Source organism: Pezoporus flaviventris, unplaced genomic scaffold (assembly GCF_033815535.1).
Source record: "Pezoporus flaviventris isolate CSIRO_AGI_PZ_B2104156 unplaced genomic scaffold, CSIRO_AGI_Pfla_v1 ptg000031l, whole genome shotgun sequence".
NCBI lineage: Eukaryota > Metazoa > Chordata > Aves > Psittaciformes > Psittacidae > Pezoporus > Pezoporus flaviventris.
In genome coordinates, this window is record NW_026892579.1 from 8,809,951 (window position 1) to 8,825,314 (window position 15,364).

General features: G+C 44.8%; 1 protein-coding gene across 6 annotated transcripts in view; it reads right to left on the reverse strand.

The window, feature by feature from the left end:
* SOBP (sine oculis binding protein homolog) overlaps positions 1–8,515 on the reverse strand; it is a 119,690-nt gene extending 111,175 nt beyond the window's left edge. For 5 of the 6 annotated variants that reach the window (XR_009744538.1, XR_009744539.1, XR_009744541.1 and 2 more), the window contains exon 1: positions 8,334–8,515. Coding sequence is in view for 2 of the 6 variants with exons in the window: in XM_061460195.1 (XP_061316179.1) it covers positions 8,334–8,429 (96 nt within the window). In the remaining 4 variants the exon portion in view is untranslated. Of the gene's footprint in view, positions 1–1,563; positions 1,825–8,333 lie in introns of those variants that run through there. The other variant, XM_061460196.1, reaches the window with a different exon arrangement.
* Positions 8,516–15,364: the final 6,849 nt, after the last annotated feature.

The window sequence follows — 15,364 nt, forward strand, 5'->3', positions numbered from 1 at the left end:
AAAATAATGCTCCTGATATGCACCATCTCCCGGGACTCTGGCTACCAGCAAACGAATAAGGAGAATATGACACCAATTCAAAACAAATGGTACATGTCAAATTTGCACATTGCTAGATTTTGTTTAGTAGCTGCTCTAGCTTAATTTTGAGTGGGAGCAAGTCTAATGATAGAACACAGCAATTCTCCAGTCATTTAAATAAATAAATAAAATTAATCAGATGATAATTGCTTCTGAATTCAAAGCTACAGCAGACGCTCTGCCCCAGAACATCAGAGCCCTGCATTGCTCCTGGCTCATTCATCACACCAGATTGCATAGGTGTTCCTGTCACTCAAGGAGCGCTGCAAAACAGCTATAAGCAATAAACACAAGCAATTTGTACTCTTCCAGGAGTATCATTTGTGCAATTGTGCCACAAACACACATTTCAGGAAAAGAAAAACCAAAACAAAACCCCACAGTAGACCTCTGGAGCATCAATTTCCTTTTGTTTTTTCCCCCCTTTCATTTTCACTTGACCTCCTGCTGGAAACTCAATTCCATGGCTGTCCTGTGCTGCCCTGAATCACCAGAAAACATGGCATCATTCCACCTCTACTGTAAGCATTTTGACATCCCATTACGTCTGAACTATGTCACTACTACAGTTTGCAGTGAGTACAATACAGTGTAATGTGGCTATCACACACACTCATTTTTAATATATGTATTTACACTCTCATTTGATGCAGTGCTGTATTTTAAATATTAGCAAAAACATGAAATTTTTCTAAATTTTTTGGTTGGTTGGTTTTCAGCTGTTTAGAAAACTTCTCTCTCAGCGCAGAACCTGTCTCTAACTCCTGAGAATCCAACAACGAAATGACCTGGAGATGGGGAGTGAAACCTCGCCATTGCAGCTCACCCAGAATGACCTGGATGGGTCCATGGAGGCACAAAGGCAAGCTCTGCCAGCCTCCCTTCCTTTGCTAAATTTCAGCTATGGAGACACAGCCCTAGAGACTAATCCAGCAAGGCAGAGACCAAGTGACAAAGTCTTCCTGACTTAAACCCCATGGAACTAAATGGAGTAGCTCTAAATTTGCCTCATGTGGATGCTCTGTGTTTTATTTGCACTGTTGTTCAACTCAGGCAATGAGTAATTTCTAATTACTTGTCAAAGAACATGTAAACAAGGCTATAGGTATGTTTTTCCTGCAATTCATACACGTCTGTCTCTTCAGAATCTAGTCAAAGTGACCAAATTTGGTTTGTAATGGCACAAAGTTTAAGTACCTTTCAAGTCTCACTGTTTCTACCCATGACAGGTGACACACAAAAATGAACACTCATCATGACAAAAATACAAATTATTTTGAAATTACCCATCATAGAAACTTAACTCTTAAAAAAAATAAATATATCACTGGGTTATTTCCTACTAAATTCAATGAGAGTATAACCAGGCTGCATATTGCACTCACAAAAGTGAGCCCATTTTTAACACTGTGATTTCTCAACAAGGATGCCTGGGTAAAGAAAAAAAAAAAAAAAAAGCTACTCTTTCAGAATTTATCTTACCTATTACAGTGATGATCACTCTTAAACTATGCCCTTTGTGGCTGACAGCCAGAGCTTCATTACACAGTACTTTATGCATATCAAACCAAGAGGATGATCCCATCCTTATCAGCTAGTAGTCAAAGCTGAGAGATGTTTTCTTCAATACTAACTCTCTCACACAGATAGGCATCCACAGAAGTACATCATCTTCCCTCAGACTCCCGACTACAGCACCCATTTGCAGCAACATTTAATATCCTGTCAGTCAAGTTGATGGTCACACAGGTCATGTCATAGAACAGTTTGGGTTGGAAGGGACCTCAAAGCTCATCCAGTTCCAACCCCCTGTCATGGGCAGGGACACCTTCCGCTAGACCAGGTTGCTCAAAGCCCCATCCAACCTAGTCTTGAACACTGCCAGGGGATGGGGCACCCACAGCTTCTCTGGGCAACCTGTGCCAGTGCCTCACCACCCTCACAGGGAAGAACTTCTTCCCAGTATCTCATCTTTCAGTTTAAAGCCATTATCCCTTGTCTTATCATTACTTGCTCTTATAAAGTCCCTCCCCATATCCTTGCTGAAGCTGCTGCCCTAAAGATGACCACTATTCTTATTTCATTGTTTCCACACATTCCATTGCAATGGTAGTCCCAATCTATGTGGGTTCAAGATGCAGTAACAAGATGGGATTTGTAAAGACCAGTGTGGTGGCAAGAGTCAAAATACAAATGATGAGATGAGACAAGACTAATTTTCTCTGTGTGAATGCAGGGAAAAAAAGGGAGGGGGCAGATGAGGGCAAGAAAGCCCAGTTCTTGATGAAGTTAAGGGAACACAACCTGTACACGGACAGCAGAACCTCACTGGACGATGTACAAGCTTAAAAGGGTTAGTGAAAGGAAGGGTGATTGATTGTAAAAACAGTGCTTCGGAAAAGCAAGAATGGGGGATCAACCTGAGGTTGAAGCATGAGAGCAAAAGAAGCACTGATGAAGCAGCCAATTGAACTGAGAGATGACAGACCTGCCAAAGCCCAGGGAGAAGGAGATGTAAAGACAAGTATGAATGACCAGATGAAGGATGTGCAAGTAGCTGCAATTCCAAGCTTTTGCAAGAACAGGACAGCAGAGGCACTGAGCTCTTCCATGCCTACTTTCAGACTCATTCCCAAAAAGAATGTGGAGGCTCTGCAGGTTGAAGGCTGCCACCCCAACCCCACAGCCCTGTCCATCATCAATAAAATCCAAGTCAGCAACCACACTGCTAAGTTGGGACCCTTTGGCCCAGTACGAATCCCACTGAACCCAACGGGAGCCTTGCAGGATCCATGGATTTCATTGCAAAATTACAGCACAGAAACTAGCTTTGCCCTGCCCAGGAGGCAATGCTCAGTCCCCTGCAGGGAAACAAAGAGAACAAGCCTCTGTGCTGTTCAGAGTGGGCCAACACCAGAGCTGAGAAGACAAGCACCAAAATCCTTCCCCATGTGCTTCTGTGCTCACGCCACCATGCCACACTCAGCCTCTTGCACATGCACCAAGCAGCCAGACTCCCGAGGCTGTGGTGGAAACACCGACAACCTCTTCAGCTGCCAGTGCACCCAGGCAGTCAGTGAACATCCTCCCAGAGCCAAATCTCTTGTGCTCCTCTAGCTGACAGTGCACCATCACAGCTGCCTAACTGCCAGGCATTCATCTGCGGCTGCAGCACAACCAGCGCATCCCTGCCAAAGAAACTGGCCCAAAAATGCTCCAGTGGCCACAGTCACACACCACCACCAATGCCCTTCTTTCCTAATAGACAGCAATTCTTCTTTTGCCCCCTGCTAGGTCCCAAACCACTTATCACCACTGCAGGGCAATGCGTAATTTGCATGTTTTAACTGTGTGATTTCTCTATTCTTGTGATGTGCAGAAATAGCCTTCCTCCTGGAACAGCCAGGATAACTACCTAACTATTACACTCATTGGTATTTTGACTTGAATTTGCTTCCTATTCATAGGAAAGATGAAGAAGAGGGTGTTGACTCGCCAGACTGTGGTTTCTCTCCTTTGTGAGACTAACTTATATGCTAAAATATCACATTTATTCCCTCTTTAAGATTCATTTCATCGTAATAGGACACCTACAGCTTGATTTTTTTTACATTGTAACGCATCATTTTCCCAAATCTTTGCTAATTAATACATTCTGAAGCTGAGCCATGCTTCTCTTTCCATCTTAGACCTCTTGCCTTCCCTTCTCTACGAACATTATTCACAGGGGGCAAGGCCTGGCTTCAGCAAACGAGGCCTGGCAAACACGGAGGCAGGAAACGCAGGGGAGAATGAGTCTGTCAGACTCATTTTCTTCTAGGTTTTACTGCTGAATGTTTATTTCAGATCTGGGAGGAAGCACAGTGGCTCCATTCCATTTCCTTGCCTGCAGAACCCACTCAGTGCAAAGCCCCACAAATAAACTTTTCACTTACACCAAGGAAATAAAAAGGTTTCTGTGGTCACAGTATGAACTTGGATTTCTTTTTTACCGCCCTCACTTTCTTTGCTTATGTATGTTGTCACCATATTGAATTTTATGCTATGAGAAAGCAAAATGTCTTGATGCTTTGATTTCCTTTGTGCTCCAACATACACATTCGGTTCTGCAATACAAATTTTGTTTGGGGAAGTGCTGTTGCTGTGGCGCACAGGCAGGTGAGGCTCCCTGTACAGACAACACAACTCCCTTTGCACTCATCCCACAGAATTCCTTCCACGCAGACTGCAAAAAACAAGCCCTCCACATCGGTCTCCTGAAATAGTACAACTGGTAAAGCCTCCCTGCTTCTCCACTTTCCCAAGGACATTTTTTTGCTTTTCAGGAGAGAAGGGAGGAGTTTCCTTGGACTCTTCAGAGCACTCTGAGGGATCTGGCTCGCTCCAGGCGCAGGGCTGCTACGCCTGCTTCACTGCTTCCCTCCTTCTGACAGTAGTACTTCTAAATGCCAAACGGGGAATATTAAAACACTAAACTGAAAGATCTTCTGATGAGTTTACTATTAAACTGTAACAGATGGGGCTGTCTTAAGCTCTAGGCATCAGGAACGAAGCCCAATTTTAGATACAAATTAGTTATTGAGAATATTTATAGATGGTAAACTCTTCAGGCACATAGAGCAGCCCTGTGAAATTGCAGCACAAATTAACTGCTCGCCTTTCAACTGACAGAGACACGTGGATACATTGTCTGGTTTGCCCATGAGAACCTCCAGTGCAACCCAGTATTGGACACAACTTCATTTCACAACACTGCGGAGCACCTAGCTGTTCCTCTGGAGCAGCACTGCTGCCTGGCAGCAGGATGGCAAATGGAAATAAGCTGGGGAGGGGTAGATGGATGGGGAAGACATCACCACGCCGTGATGAGTGCTTTCATCAATGAAGCTGTAAAAAAAAATATTTTGGTCTTAAAACAGGACTGGGCTCCCTGATTACAATAGCTTTGGATCTATTAGGCGGTATTCACCAGCGAGTGAGAAATGGCACCAAACTGAATTTCAGAGTAACTATCTGCTCTCTTCCAGAGCATGAGGTGAACAACACTACCTCGGGAAATAAAAATGGAAACTATCATCTGAAGGAGGATGGAGGACAAAAGGTAAATAATAACTAGAAGAAAACAGAGGCTGTGAAGGTCAGAGCAAAACAAAACAGTTCCTCCTCAATATAGTTTTCATTGAAATGCTATATCAGAAAACCTCGCAGACATGTACTTCTTGCACACGACACTGTATCAAATTAAAACTTGTTATAACTATCATGTACATTAGGTTAGCGATAACAAAAACGTAACTTAATATCTGGCATAAGGAGAGAGCAAGCAACCTGAATATCCATCCAGTCATATCAAAACTGAGCTGTGACACTGCTGTTGGAAGGGACCAAACCAAGCCAGTCAGGTGTTGTGAACCTTCTCGAGTAAATATCTGGCTGTATCAAACAGTGAATCTTGAAGGGAGTCTCTGTGATGAGGTAATTTTATTGCTCATTCATAGTGCCCTGCATTTACTGTACTTAAAATAGATACTTGTACCAACGGCTTTTTTATTATCTGAAGGAGGGGAGAGAAAAAAAAAAATAAAAAAATCACATATCCACCAGTCCTGTTTTCTTTCTGCTAGCAAAGGGAGGCAATTCGATCCAACGTAGGCTGAAACCTGAGTAGGTCACTATACACCATGATAAAATTCCCTAATCCCTGAGCCAAATTTCCCTGAGGGGGCCCTCCTACTTCTCCTTCACTTTCCAAGCTGACTTTTCCATTCCCTCTCTCGTCTTTTCCTCCCCTTCATCTCTTTCATTTCCCCTACCTTAAAGCCTTGATATCTGATCTGCTGCTGATACTCGGGTTACAGTTTTTACAGCTTAGGCTGTCTATTGCTGTATACATTCCTTTCTTTCTGCTCTGCCGTGATTACTTACCAGAGCTTATTTTACACTGGTCCAGATGAAAGCAGTTCAGATTAAGGCAAACAGTCAGCCTGTTTGAACATTACAGATATGAACCTACACAAGGGCACATTGTGCTACCTCTGTCCTTTTGCTGCAAACATTTTGCACTGTGTAACGAATTTGTTACATTATTGTATTCTTTGGGTTTAGGAAGAACAACTAGACATCTTAATTCACCAGTAAAGAAAGAGAGTAAATGATCGCCACAGGATTTTAACTTTCTTAACCCGTCAAAATGCAAACCACTTCTTTTTTTTCCCCTCTCTTTCCTCTTCTCAGGGGATAGCAGCCAACTGTCCTACTAAAAATGCATAGCATATACAGCATAGTTTACATTGAAAGGTGGCCTGTGTTTTGTGAAAGGTTCTGCCATCAGCTATCTTGCTCTCGACCAGAAATCACATCCATTCAAAATGCCATTTCTACCCGCCTTTAATTTTTAAGTCAGCTGAAATCTTGAGGTTTCTAACATTAAGCAGCCACCCGTGATTAAAAAAAAAGAGAAACTCTACACGAAGGTTAACGCCAGTGCTCAATACCAAAGCATTAGTCTGAAATTGTGTAATTTTTCTCCTTCACACAATGTTGTTTTTGTTTCTTCCTCACCCTTTCAGACAAACATCTGTTATACTGTAGAAGAACAACTATCTCCCAAACCGCTGAGTGTGCCTGCAGCCAAAGTAAACAAAACAAACCCAGAGGATCCAGCACAGTCAGCCTTTATATCCAGCCAGGATAACATTTCACATGTTTTGATTAAAATCAGCTAATTTGTAATTCTAGAACCTATGAAACTTAAAAGCTGCAATCCATACAGATCACGTTAGGTGATGCTCTAAGGGGCCACTGCCCTATACTACAGACCTCTGCAGTCCTCAAAACTATGTGGTATTACAATGAGCCATGACTCTCAATCTTCAGTGCCCGCACAGAGCCCTCTCTGAAATTAGGATGTGTCGTATATCTCACAAAGAATAATACCAGTCCTCAGGACCCAAAACTAGTACGGTTTGTTTCCAAAGAAATGTGCCGACATGTTATTGCATTTGTTCCCCTAATACTACGCTTGTCCACATTTCCAGTCAATGTGCACACAGAACTGTGTACATGCTCATTACCCAGGCAGCAGGAGCAAGAACGCCTGCCTTGGGCAGGAAAGGGCACCTAACTGAAATCAGTGGTGTGCAGAGAGGGAGGGGACTGTGCATTCCCATTTATTTTTACACAGGGAGATCACTGCTCCGGAAAGCAAAGACATTTTCACTAGGCATCATGCATATTTATATACGCGCCTATATACTATACATACTATGCGAATGTGTGACATTTTCCAGGCAGTCCTCCACTTACAATCAGCCTCCTAATAAATGACATATTCAAATTAAATGCAGCAGCTTCATCTCATAACCAGACTATGACTTATCTGCACATTGAACAACAACAACAAGTTCAGCTGAAGTCTCCAATACATTGTTCCCAACTTTGGGGAATTTGAGACATAAAACAAACAGACACGGAAAACGGGCGCAAAAAAATAGGACCGGTCAAGCCTGGAGCGGCGACCTAATGATAAAAGAAGTCCTGCAATAACGTTTTTGTGCAATCGCAGCCATCCTAACATCTGGAGCGGCAGCCTCAACTGCTACTTTCAGAGCACAGCTGGACTGGCACCGGTTCCTACGAGGCAGGACAGCCTTCCGCAGAATACACATCCAGCAAAAGCAACCCCGACCATCCAGCTTCCAGCAGCACCTCTGCCGCTGGGATGGACTGGGAAGCGAAACACAGAAAGCAGAGGACGAGGCGAGAGCGAGGAAGAGAGGAAAGGGGTCCCCGCGCTCAAGAGCGAGAACGATGATGCGCGGCTCGGACCGCAGCATTGTACTTTGACAATTTAATTACACAGTTGCAGCTGGCTACTGGGAAAAGGAGAGAAATACAGTGTTTAAAAGAGGTCCCTTTCTTTCCTAACTTTAAGGGCTTCCCAGCTACCTGAGAGGATGGCGGTAGAAACAAATAAAAAGGGAAGGAAAAAAGGCTCATCACTGGCACCCAAGGAGCTGAAAAAGCCCGAGGAGGGAGAGTTATGCTAAAAAAATAAATAAAGCTTGTGAATGAACAGGGTTTGCAGCCTGTGAATTCGTCTCTGTTTTCAGCCCAGGAGGCGGAGTTGAGACACACTCAGTGCATCCTACAAAAAAAAAAATGACAAGAGATCCTTTCTTATTTCGTTTCCACGCACGGAGGCGAGGGGTGGGGGGGAGACCCCCACTCCCTTCCCCATCACAGGCACCCACCTTCATCTCCTCGTTGATCTCCCGCTTCACCGGGTGAGCCGGCTTCCTGCTCCTTTTATTTTCGGGAGGTCTCCCTTCTTTCTCCATTTCTGCCATTTTTTGCGCCTACTTGGTGGTGGAGATGAAATGGCTGCTGGTGCTCTGGGGGGGCCGGGAGGGGCGCGGGGGGGGGGGGGGGGGGGGGGGGAGCGGCGGCGGCTCTCAGTGGTGGCAGGCGGCGCCGCGGAGGGCCCGGGGGGAGCGCGGCGGCAGTGGCGGTGGCGGCGGGCGGGCGGGGGGCGCGGGCGGGCAGGGGCGCGGGTGCCCCGGCGAGTCAGCCATCTTCTGCCTCGCCGCCCGCCTGCATGGGAGCGGCGCGGCGCGGCGGGGCGGCGGGGCGGGCGGGCGAGAGGCAGCGCGGAGCGAGCCGGCCCCGCGCCTGCTGTGGCGCTGCTGGCGGGCTGCCGCGGAGGGGGCGGCCGGGGAAAGGGGGAGGCCGGCCTCGGCCCGCCGGCGGGCGGGGCTTGCCGGCACCGAATCGGCCGCCGCTGCCCGCCATGGGAGCCGGGGGGGTGAGGAGGAGGAGGAGGAGGAGGAGGAGAAAGCGAAAGGGGGGTGCCGCGCCGAGCACCGGGCGGAGCGGAGGGGGCGGAGCGCCGGGATGGGGGAGGGGGCTGTGCGCGCCCCCTCCTCCCCCCCGTGTGTCCCCAGCGCCCCCCCGCGGGGCCGGGCCGGTCAGAGGGGGCTGTCTGCCGTGCTGAGGTTGGGTACCTCCGGGCTGTCCATATATCCGCGCCTGGGAGGTGAGGATGAGTGGTTTGGTGGGACGCGGTTCAGCGGCGAGGTGCTGGATTACAGCACACACTGTGGAGGATGCATTGATTATTCCTGGGTTGTGCTTTCGCGCTCCCTGGCAGTCAGTCCCTAATTACCCTGGTACAACACGGTACGGCACGGGGGTGTCCATTGTTCCAATTAGTCAAAATGGGAATTGAATGGGGTTTCTCGTTATGACTGTGGTACACCTTAAAATTGTACCTTAAAAAAAAAAAAAAAGAAAAAGAAAAAGAAAAAAGACCTGCTAGTCGAAAAATAAACGGTGTTTGGTGTGGGTATGAGTAGGCTTCCCATAAAAATCGCTGTTTAGCCTGTGAAAGATAAGCTCGGTTTGTGTGCAACAATGTCTAATTTACATCCTCTGTTTCTGAAGCTTAAATCACTGACATTTTTTAGTACGAAAAGTTGAGGGCAACTCCGTTGCTCATTTTGTGACTGAAATGAGCTTTGCTTGCCTGCTTCAGATAGAGTGATTTGAGACACAGAGCACATCTTCCCCCGTGGCACTGAGAAGAGGAAGACCCTGGGACCTGGCATAGTCCTGGCTATTAGAGCAGCGAGCATAAAAAGATGAGGTGGCAAGCAGACCTCAGTCTGTAAAATCCCAGAGCACATCCACAGTGGTAAGGTCATGGCCGTCGTGAAGCGACAGCGCTGCCACTCCCCTCGCTGCCCAGAAGGGCCAGGCAGAAGTTGGAACAAAACAGATCTGATGGTTCATTTTGAAAGAGCAGCGGAACCTTACAGAGACCCTCAAGAAGGCTCCGCTGGCAGCAAGGAGCCACAGGAATCAGCCACAGTGGGGCTCGTGCTGTGGGCTCCATCCATTCTGCACCCCCCAGGAGCATAAGCTCTGGCCTCAGAGTCACCACGAGCGAGCACAAGAAGTCAAGGGTTTGTTTTTGAGGGGGAAGTGATTTGTTTGTTTGTTTTTTCTTGCCTGCAATATTTTACAATGCAGTGAATTCTGAAACTTGGGGAAACTAACCTGGGACTCTGCAAGTAACCTTCAAAGGGTGGTTTCCCTCCTATGCCCCTCCACCACCACCAGCAACCTCATCTCTATGTTTTGTTCACTGTATTCTATTACAAACAGATCAGTACGGTTGAGCTCTCATCAAGTACAGGACATATTTCCACAATCCTAATGTATTATCTCACACAGTAGGGATAAGACAGGCAGCGCAAGGGGAAGTTGCTTATAAACACAGTCTTACGTAGCCTCAGAGTTCTTTCAAACCTTCAGCTGGAAACAAAGCAAACCAATCTCAGGCAACTATTCTGCTTTGAATCACCACCACCTTGCTGATACATGCAGTCATTCTAATGAAAAAGGCAAAGTTAATTCTTGTACTAGGGAATTATCACTAGTTTCCCTGTAGAGCTGATAGCAGACATTTATTGAAAACCTTAGAACTTTTGCTAAATAGAGTATTGCCTCAAACAGTTCTTGTCCAGTTAAATGTCTGAAAAGTACTTTCAACACTTACTACATATATTGTAATAAAGCATTGTTTTGCTGCATAAATGTAACAAACCGAGTTGATACTCTGACAAAAAGATTAATCCCCAAATCCCAACAAAACCAGAATTTCCTTTAATGTTGGAAGGGATTTGGAGATCGTATTTGCAAGCCCAGGCGATGCAAATTGTCTTCAGCAAGTTACGGTAAGTAGACTGAAACAAATGCCTTCAGGATCAAATCTGTCATTCTACTATTCCTGACTAACAGCTGAAGGTTTGGTTGTGAATGGAAGCACTTCTCACCTCACTTGCTACCAATTCTGAATGCTGGTCATCACTTCTTCATCACCAAAAATAGTGGATTTCAGTTAGGCTTTTTTCCCAGTATTTTTCCAAAGACTTTTGAATGGAGATGTGAACTTATGCCTCCTGATAGGAGGCTCACTTTTAACAGCTACTTCTGGTGATCTCCTTAAAAACAGCCTCCAGCCCGCCTCAGTGTGTCATCAACCACCATATGAAAGCCTGAGGTGGTCGGAGAGCATATCCTGTTTTCCCAATATCTAATACAGTCTAGGGGTAGATACAAAAGTTCTACCTCCCTGTGTCCTAATAATAGTATCTCTCTTCATCTGATGGCAGATTATTTCTGCAACTATCACGATTCCTACTTTTCTAGAGCTGTTATTACCTTTATACATTGCACATTATGATACTACATATTCTTGGGAAGTTGTTCTTCTAGTGAGAGCATATGGAGGATCATTGACTGTCAACACAGAAGTTCATGCATTTAGAGTGTTCTGACGTTATCTGACACGCATCGTAGGTACTGAAAAAGTTTTGGAAACTGTCTAATTATTCCATTTGTTACTGGAGAGGGAATGACTAACAAAAATCCACCCAAAACGCTTTCAGGTTTTAATGGTAACTCATGAACTTGTAAAGAGAGTCAGAATCTGTGGAAGCCTTAAATTTGTCAGTCGTACAATGGCATTGATCTAAACGTCTTCCAAAAAGCTACAAGAAAATAAATCTGCTGTTTACATTACAGAGACCTTAACATTAAATACATTTACTGAACTGTGACAGCACATATCTCTTGTGGGAAAACCTGTATTTTTGGTAAAGAAACCTGGTTCAGTAGTGCTCAGTATTGATTCTGCAGACATCATAAATAGGTGAATATAGGTGGCTGATTGGACCAGTAGGGTGGCTTGCATTTATTCTACCAGCCAGAGATACTGGGGTATGTGGTATCAGTAAGCAGATTTCAGCCAAAGATGAGACCCTGATCTTGTGGAAATCAGTGAACATTTTGCTTCTGGGTTTAATGAGACCAAACTCCTTGTGAAATTTCCAAGGTGATTTTAAATCAATCTATTATATAGTGCGCATTGGAAAGCAAGAATCCCATGTTCTTAAAAAAAAAAAGTAAATAAAAATTCAGGGCTTTCAAAATATGTTTCCATTCACATTCAAAGCAAAAATAGGATTTTTCAGTGTGAGGGAAAAAGGAGCTTCCTACTCCTTATTGTAACTCATCTCAAAAAAGAGTAGGAACTGCAGATCAGGCTTCCCACTATGAGTGTGTGCTCTAACCACAGTGCAATAGAGTAAGCTTCTCACTGTCTTGCCTGTTCAAGGGCTTAGGGTTGGGGACTTTTTTGGTTAGCTCACTGGTTGCGTTCAAAGTTGGGAATTGAAACACCACATGAACTGCCTTTCTGTGGTCTCTAAGTCACCTGCAAGACTGAGGTTCAGGTCCCTGCTGTATCTGAGTCACGGCAAGAACCTGAGCTTTTCCTTCCATTGTTCAAGCATGCGTTTTACACCCAAGGTGCTCTGCCAGGCTCTGCCAAGTATTTTTGTATTTTTGTTCTACACGCTTTGCATTTCCAGCTCTGAATTTGCACTTGGAGTCCTTGCAAGCACACTAATTTGGACTTCTGAAAACCAAATAATTGTTCATAAAATGATAGGTGCAAATGAGTTGCCAAAATTAAATCATCCCACTTCTAATTTATATTCTATTAATCATATTCCTATTTATTTCTGTGTTTTGAAAGGGCATCAGTCCATTTGGCAGAGTTGCTTTTTAGGTAACAAGCAACAATTTGCTGTTACTAAGTTCTTCAAAGGGTCTTTATTAATGCTTAACTCCTTAATGTTACTACTGAGCTATTTCTTCTCGTGATTGCTTACTGGAGAGGGCGAGATAAACGAGCAGCCCTGATTTTTCCCAGCTGGTAAATCCGTAAGAGGCACAAACCTTCACAGCGAAAGGTTTTTTAAAGGCAGCAGAGGCAAGCAAACGGCACTCCGCGGGCACACCGAAAACGACGCGGCGGTTTTCAAAGCCGCCAGAATTAGGACAAGTTGGGGGGTGATCGCTGCAGCCGCTGTGCTGCTGCCCGAAGGGAGGAGGTGGCCAGGCCCCAAGCCCCGGCCGCGGGTAGCCCACCCTGCGCGGGGTAACACCCCTGGCCGGCGGAGCCCGGGCTGCGGCGCGGCAGCTGCGGCGAGAGCTCCCCCTCCTGTTTCTCTCCTCCTCCGCCTCGACACCACGGTGGGAAAAACGCATCACGGAACCACGGATACCAAAACGCGTGTAAGCACCAGTCTGCGTGCATTTATGCACGTATAAACGTCCCTGTACACCCACACGTCCAGGGAGAAAGCTGAAGTTAAACAGAGAGTCTCTTGTACTTCTTTCCAAACAGCAGCCGCAGACGTGGCAGGCCACAGTAAAGGTGTGGCTTTTAACTGGTTTTTCTTAATATCGCTGATAATTTACCTCACCGTTCCCTGCTTGCCAAGGTGTTATCAGCTCTCTGTCAGCTTGCTTAGCAATGCCAGTCACTGTGGAAAACGCATGTCTCTGCAGCCTCTCACAAGCCAACCTATTCTCCTCTCACCTGTACCCGAAGGGAAGCCGTAATAAACAGCAATTTAAATTCAGGTGTTTGGTTTGCTGAAGTGTTTAATTAAACAAAGAAATTCATTATATGTGTTCACAGAAAAGTACCGTTGTGTTGATTTTTTTTTTTTCTATTTGATTTGAAGTGGAAATGTTCCTTTGACTTTTGTACGTCACGCTAAGGTGATAGATTATTTATGCCATCGGAAGCAAAAAAATGCACTGAATAATTAAAATACCAGTTCCCAATTTTGTTTTTTTTTTCTTTTTTTTTTTTAACAAGTGCAGCCAGCCATTTTCATACACATGAAAAAGACACATGTGAACTTCTCCCTTGCTTCAGTTCCACCCAATCCCCACTTCCACTTCAGTGATGTTATTTCACCCATACCTTTGAGAAAGGGTACATTCCGCTCATTCCTGAGCTTGGACGAATGCCTGCAGCGTTACTCACACACAGTAGTGTCTGCAGATTCTTTTCTGCTGTGGATACTAATCTCAATCCAGAGCTTCCTTAGAAGATTAGAGGCTGTTCTGCAAAATGTCAAGAGGTAGCCTCTCCAAAGCAGATGCAGTATGGCAGCTGAAATGGGAGCAGTGGCGGCTTTCCAAATGCTAAGGTCTGGAAATGTTTGGAGGTATTTTAGTATTGATGAGTATTTCATTTTTTGCGCTGTTTTAGAGTATCAGTGTCAAGTCTGTACAGATTAATGGCAAGATAGAGCCTTAATACTGTTAATGCTTTTAAAAGTTCTGGCAAAGAGAGAAAAACTTTATATAACTTATTAAATCATTAATTACTGATTGCTCCTCTTGCTTGAAACTTCACATAATTTGATAAACAGAAAGAAATGTTAACTTGTTTCCCTTTGTTAAATACTTCTAAGACTTCTGTTAAAATGTCTTTTTGTTTCTTGTTTCATTTCTCCTGTTCCCTACAGCAAAAGGAAGCCTGGAGAAGTCTTTTCCTTCTTCAGCATCAGAGTGCACCCACGTCATTAAAAAACAATCAATATTAAACCTTTAAAAAGGTAAAAATGCATTAAAAACCAAATTAGTAAAATATGCCCCAGACACCAGTATTGACTTTGGGGAAAAATCTTTATCATCCATCTACTGCTACACCCCATTTATTCACTATGGTTATTCAGTGACTCTGCTGTGATGCTTTAATATTGGATATAATGCCAAAAATCAGGTAGAGGAAAATGAAGGACCTAAGGATGAGCAAGAAACTTGGACATATTATACCTGATTGAACTTACCTGTGACAAACTATGCATTTGCAACTTCCAGACTTCATGAAGGTTAAGGACTGTACTGTACTTGTCAATCTTTTGCAGTTTCATTTAATTCAAACCAGTGGTGTACTTGCTCTGTCATACAGGTTAGTAAGAGTATATAGCAAGTTCTGCTTTCTTGAGGGGTTCTTTTTAACTTGTGGCTGACACCCAAAATGCTGACCTCCAAAGAATACTTTGGAGAAGGTCTGAGGTACCTGAGAGACCCTCCTACTGTCTGTGTGTCCACCCCCTGTTTCTCACATACCTTGAAAGCAGGGAACTGTCAAAGCCAGAAGTGAAACTGGTGAGGGATGGAAACTTGTGCTCTTTGCAGCTGCAGCTCTTCTGCAGCTATCAGCTCTCTCTGAGGTGAACTGAGAATATCTACAGCCAAGGCATGCTCATTTCTTCACCTGTAATTTCTCAGCAATGACCATTTCTGCCCCTTCCCATTATTTTACTTCTCCACACAGGAGAAGGCAGGAGGGAGTCTTCTTGTTTTCTCTTTAATAAACAGGGAAGTCTCACAGATGCTACAATGACAGGAG